The sequence below is a fragment of the Mustela nigripes genome, chromosome 1, assembly GCF_022355385.1.
Source record: "Mustela nigripes isolate SB6536 chromosome 1, MUSNIG.SB6536, whole genome shotgun sequence".
Classification (NCBI taxonomy): domain Eukaryota; kingdom Metazoa; phylum Chordata; class Mammalia; order Carnivora; family Mustelidae; genus Mustela; species Mustela nigripes.
This window is the reverse complement of record NC_081557.1, coordinates 180,482,126-180,488,125: the sequence shown is the minus strand read 5'-3', so window position 1 is coordinate 180,488,125 and position 6,000 is coordinate 180,482,126. Positions and strand designations below refer to the sequence as shown.

At 34.0% G+C, this 6,000-nt stretch overlaps 1 protein-coding gene and 1 long non-coding RNA gene across 3 annotated transcripts in view; one reads left to right on the top strand and one right to left on the bottom strand.

Moving 5' to 3' along the window:
• LOC132002777 (uncharacterized) overlaps window positions 1-6,000 on the bottom strand; it is a 39,965-nt gene that overhangs the window by 25,116 nt on the left and 8,849 nt on the right. Inside the window, exon 2 of the long non-coding RNA XR_009400009.1 lies at window positions 796-854. This is a non-coding gene — a long non-coding RNA (uncharacterized LOC132002777). The remainder of the gene's footprint in view (window positions 1-795; window positions 855-6,000) is intronic.
• The window catches only part of FABP2 (fatty acid binding protein 2), a 32,129-nt gene that overhangs the window by 25,237 nt on the left and 892 nt on the right, over window positions 1-6,000 (top strand). For both annotated transcript variants that reach the window (XM_059377889.1, XM_059377899.1), the window contains exons 2-3: window positions 3,549-3,636; window positions 4,808-4,980. In XM_059377889.1, coding sequence (XP_059233872.1) covers window positions 3,570-3,636; window positions 4,808-4,980 — 240 coding nt within the window. In that variant the 5' untranslated portion in view covers window positions 3,549-3,569. The remainder of the gene's footprint in view (window positions 1-3,548; window positions 3,637-4,807; window positions 4,981-6,000) is intronic.

The window sequence follows — 6,000 nt, the reverse complement described above, 5'->3', positions numbered from 1 at the left end:
TCTCCCTCTTCCTCTGCCTACTGCTCCCCCAGCTTGTGCTCTCTCTCTCTCTCAAATAAAAAATAGAACAAAACAAAAATCCTTCATGCAAGATCATTCAACTGACACATTCAAATCCCATAAAATGTCTGTCTTGTTATTAAGGACAACCAGCAACCCATGCTGGCCATTATATGGCAGATGTCCTGCTATGCTCTGCTGTAACTCTACAGTTTTTCTGGAAGAAAACCCACCATCCATGTCAGGTGCGAAATCTAAGACATAATTTAGCAGGTCTTAAGATTTCTAAAATTTAGAAGACTATGGTTAAAACAGAATGAAGTGGTCTCTGTAGGCAAACACTAGAATTCTTTCTCATTCCCCATTCACTGCTAGGGATTGGATAATAATCTTAAAACTTCTTGTTGCTCCTTGCATTGGTCCCTCAAATCCTTCTCTTACAAGGGCTTAATAGACACCACTAGTTTTCTCTGACATGTAGAAGTTAAAGAAGTTGGGATTGAAATTCTGAGGTGATAAGGCCTGGAAATGCCATTTTCCATAAATGATATATTTTTTAATTACTCTCAAAAAATGTTCCCTCCTACTAAACAATGTGGTGAAAGGATTTCTGTGGTCTCTAGAAAGTTATTTCTTTGAGATGAGCTTGGAACATTGTACTGCCCTTCCTCATGATGTCTCCTTCTTCATGATGATACTACTATTTCCTTGGCTATCATGAATCAGCTGATTTTGTCTTTTATGACTTTTATGAGACATTTAGAAGGTCATTACATTTGGGAGAAGTAGGCTTACCTGACCCACTCACTCAGTCAGGACAAGCTTCTCAGAGTAGTCAATGACCAAGCTGGGACCTAAAGCAGAAAACATGCACAATCAGGAGAGCAGAGACTGAAAGCAGCTTAGTGTTAGACCTTAAAGGACCCAGTAAGAAATGGCAAGAGACTGAAAATATGAATAGGGGTCTCCTAAAACATGTTAGGAATGTAATTTGTATAATCCCCTGCAGGAATGGAATATGGATCACCAAGAACTTCTGTTGATTTCCATTTCTTCCATATCACTCCATGACTAATGGGGATTATGAGCCTAGAGAGAGAGAAAGAGCGCATCTCTGCACACATAACCTGATCCACCCACTCTCCCAAGCAGCAGGACCCTAAGTCTTCCAGTTTTATCAGAGAAGAAAACAAAGAACTGGGTCAGCCCTTAGCCAGATGGTCCAATTGTATCATTAGTAGGAGAGGTCTGCAGGGAACTTGTTCTATAGGTTCTATACAATCTTTTCTAAGTGGGGTGAGTAGTAGGAATTGAGAAGCTACAGAGCTGGAAAGCTGGAAAAGTATAGTGTTAAAAATTTGATCTACTCATTGAAAAAATGATGACATTCTGCAGACAACAGGAACTCCTAACTGACTTTAAATTAGGATATTGCCACGGGTAAATAGAAGACTGAAAAGTTTAACATGCCCATTCTGTTAGTAGGTTGGCATGCGTCCAAGTGTTATTTACTTAACTGATCCCTTCTCAAGCGGAAAGTATACTAGGGTGATGGTTCACAAATGATGTGGTTTTCATTATCTTTGATAAAAGGGAGAAAAACAAAGACAAAATAATCCATTTTTTTCCATAAAGTTAGTTACAGATGTAAAGGACTTCTATTATTCTAAAATTACAATCTCTCTTCCCCAATACCCCTCTCCCTCTATGTTCTGATATCTTTTTCTCTCTTAATAAAATAATAGAATTAGTAGAAGGAAGTTAGATTTTTAATGTGCTTACTTGATAAACATAATAATAAAAAATAATAAAATAATGGGCAACTCCACTGAAAAAGTATGCCCAATGGATACAGTCAAAATTAAAAACTAGAGATGCTTATGTGATTTGGTTGGTTAAGCGTCTGACTCTTGATCTCAGCTCAGTTTTGATCTCAGGGTTGTGAGTTCAAGCCCCATGAGCTCATTCCCCAGCATGAAGCCTAATTAAAAATTAAAGACTCAATTCTCTTCCCCCAATTTCCTGCTCAAATGCATTAGATATATCCTTCCTCTAACTCAATGAAATGTTGGGCATGCATGCTCTTTAATTAAGTTAATTAATTAAATTAATTTAATTTAATTTTAAGAAGTCTTTCTTTGGTCACATTTATTCACAATAATGGTCTCTTTTTAGCAAGTGATATATTCAGACTAGTTAATAATGAAAACTCTGCACTTCATGTAAGTTAATGTGTTTCCTCCACAGCTCAGTTCTGTTCTAGGCTAAAAGCCTACAGTGGGGGAAGGGAGAGATATGGTGACCTCCTTGTCTTTTTACCTTTTTAGCTATTCTCCATAGCCTTGTCCCACATACACATTGAGTTTTAGCTTCTGATTGCACTAGGATTTGGGAAGAGAGGGAATAAGAGTAAAACAAAGGAATGGTTTTAATTAATGGCATAGCTGGTATCTGGTTTTTGTTTTCTCTGTACATGGCAGAATGTTTAAACCTGATTGTTTCTCTAATGGAAGTTTTCAGATTATCTAGCTACATTTCTACCTCTTAAAATTTTTCTAAGTGGCTAGTCACCATTCAAGACCAAAACAAAAACCTAGTGAACACTTATGTGTCATAAACTATACCAGTTGTCAGGATATTTACCAAACTCCTGGCAACTCAAAAGCATAATGCAAAAGAACATATTAGTAAAATAAACAAATCTTCAGTCTCAACATCATATTAACTTTAACTTTTTATTCATATTTGGTCATAAAATCTTACTTTATAAGGTAATTGCTATTGTAAAAAAAAGGATAGGCCATTAATACTCTCATTTCCCAAATGTTATTTGATGTATGTTCTAAATTGTGTTACCACCAATGTAGTATACACTTTGAACTTATAAATAGAAAACCTATTTTAAGAGAGCACACATTCTAGTTTTTAAAATAAATGTCCTCACAATCTGTAGCTTGACTACATGGGGGGGTGGTAATAAACAATACCTATTCTATTGTTCATCATGTTTCATAGTTTTATAAAACTATAGTTTTATAGTTGACTCCTGAACAACATGGGGAGTCAGGGGCACCACCCCCAACCATGCAGTCAAAAATCCTTGTATAACTTTTGACTCCTCAAAAACTTAAACACTAATAGTTCACTGTTGACCTGAAGTCTTCCTGATAACATAATCAATTAATATATATTTTGTATGTCATGTGTATTACATAGTGTATTCTTACACTAAAGCTAAAGAAAATATTTAAAAAACAAGGGAGAGTAAATGCATTTAGAATATTGTACTGTATTTATTAAAAAAATCCATATATAATTGGATTCATGCAATTCAAATCCATATTGTTCAAGGGTCAACTGTAATTCAGTTGAATTTCAGGAGAGGATCTAAGAAATTTATAGAAAGATAAACTACAATTATTGGGCATTAGTGTAGTTAAGTGACCTTTTAAACTTTAAACTTCCACATCACAGTATGAAGTTAGTTCTAAGATAAGAAGTAGGATAAATTGTGTCCTAAGGACAGACCTGGATCTCTGATCGTTTAGAGGCTGACTCAACTGGAGATCATGGCTTTTGACGGTACTTGGAAGATAGACCGGAATGAGAACTATGACAAGTTCATGGAAAAAATGGGTAAGGGCTTAATTCTTCAGTGGCTTGTTATTTTGTTCTTCACAGACATTTTTCTTTCTAATTCCTTCTAAACCTCAGGGTATAGGGAATGATTCCTGTTCTGGTGGTGAGGATCCAGAATGTGCGAGGCTCAAAGTAGGGAAAACAATACTCTCACTTCTTCTATTAGGAAAACTACAGTTTCATTAGTGGGAGAAAAATTCTTTGAGTTCCCTGAAACAAAAAAAGATCCAGCTATGATTCATCCACTCTTCAACTGCTGCTTGGGCCTATGTCACTGAAAACTTACTTTTTTTGGTTTAAAAAGTAAAAAAGGGCAGTGCATAATGAAAATGTCAAAACTTTAAAACGTTGAATTCTAGGGGATGGAAAAACAAAGATCATATAGTAAAGTAATGGGGAAAAAAATTCTATCATGATTCCCAGCTCTAAATAAGACTTAATTCTCATTTCCTCTGACATAAAATTTTGGGAATGATCTCATGATTACATGTGGTTTCTATGTGGGTTTTAATTTAATAAATTTAATATCTATTTCAATACTCTGGCAGCTCATACGCTGCCCGAGATGTGCAAACAAATTGGAGTCATTCCCCAAAAACAAAATTTGCATCATTATGTCTTAAAGTTCCAGAATTTCATGTTGAAATTTATGGGATTTGCACATTCTTACAATAATGAATTTGAATGCAATATTTGCCAATTTTCTCATTTTTGTGATGGAAATGCCACAAAAAGCAAAGAGAATTGTGGTTCTAAATTTTAAAGCTATTATGGAAAGTCAAAAAGTTTTGTTTATAAGTTCCTTACAAATATATTAATATATTTAATCCTTTGTTTGACATTTCTGGAATTTAGTTTACTTAACACCGAAGCAAAGAGCTTGATAATTATGTTAAAATTACTTGTTCTAAGATTCTACAATTCTGTTTTTTCATTTAATTTTTCACAAGTTTTGGAAAAATAGCTTGAAACATTACTCTTGATCTGATTGAGCTTGAATTTTTTCTGTAGGAGGCAATCTGAATGCTCTTGTGCAAAGGCAATGCTATCAGGTTTTCCTTCCTACCATCGAAATATACATAAACAAATAAATATAACAGAACGTACTGAAATAAATGCTTTCTATGGCATTTTGATTTTATTTTCTCCAAAATCTTTTGCTTTGCAGGTATTAATATGGTGAAAAGGAAGCTTGCAGCTCATGACAATTTGAAACTTACTATTACACAAGAGGGAAATAAATTCACCGTCAAAGAAGCGAGCGCTTTTCGTACCATTGAGATTGTTTTTGAGCTTGGTGTCACTTTTAATTACAGCCTAGCAGATGGAACTGAACTCAGTGTAAGACACTTTTTATAAGCAATGCATTCTTGATTTTTCTACACAATACTAAAATAATCTGTTCTCTGTCACTGAATGGTTTAATGTTAAGCCTCCTTCATTTTACTGAAGCAGCCAATAGAGTTTATCCACAATATACATCACACAAATTGGCAGGATATTTAATCTAATGTTTTTATTTTCATACATCTGTAAATAATCTGAATTGATCAATAGGAATTAGAGGAACATCCTCTGGATGATTAAGTATAGACCCATTATTCATAAAGCAAACTAAAGCTCAGTATTTGCAACTTTACATACCTGGTAGCAGCAAAAGCTTTTAGATTTATCTAACTTAAACATAATAGTCATTCAATAAATACACTGAAATAATAAAATAAATGAATAAATTAGCTAATGAATGAGTGACCAAATGGAAAAGTCTGATGCATGCTACATTGTAGGTCATTGGGAATATACCTTTTAATGTTTAAGATAAAAAAATTTAGGTAGTCATATTTTTCAACTGATTTTTTAAAATCTGTTTTGTCCTTAGCATTTTTCAGTTAAATTATATATTTGTAATGACAAACTGTCAAATATTTTATCAATTATGACCATTTATTTATCTATTTATTTAAAAATTTTATTTGTAAGCAATCTCTACACCCAACATGGGGCTTGAACCTACAACACAAAATCAAAAAGCTGCATGCTCCTTCAGCTGAACCATCCAGGCATCCTAATGGTCATTTTAAAATTATTATAACAATTATAAAATTACAACATACACAGGGGTGTTAGGCTCTTCATGAAACTAACTTGAACCATGTCTAAATTTAGGATACTTTTTTTAACATGAAAGATTTAGAAAAGGGAAGCATTGCTCATCTACCTTAAAATTTAGCATTTGGAAGAAATTGAGTAAGATAAGCAAAAGGGTTACCAGCATATACTCTAGAGCCCCCAAAGCTAAGTTCAATCCTGGCTTTATGGCTTTAGGTGAATTATTGTGACTCAGTTTTCTCAACCATCAAA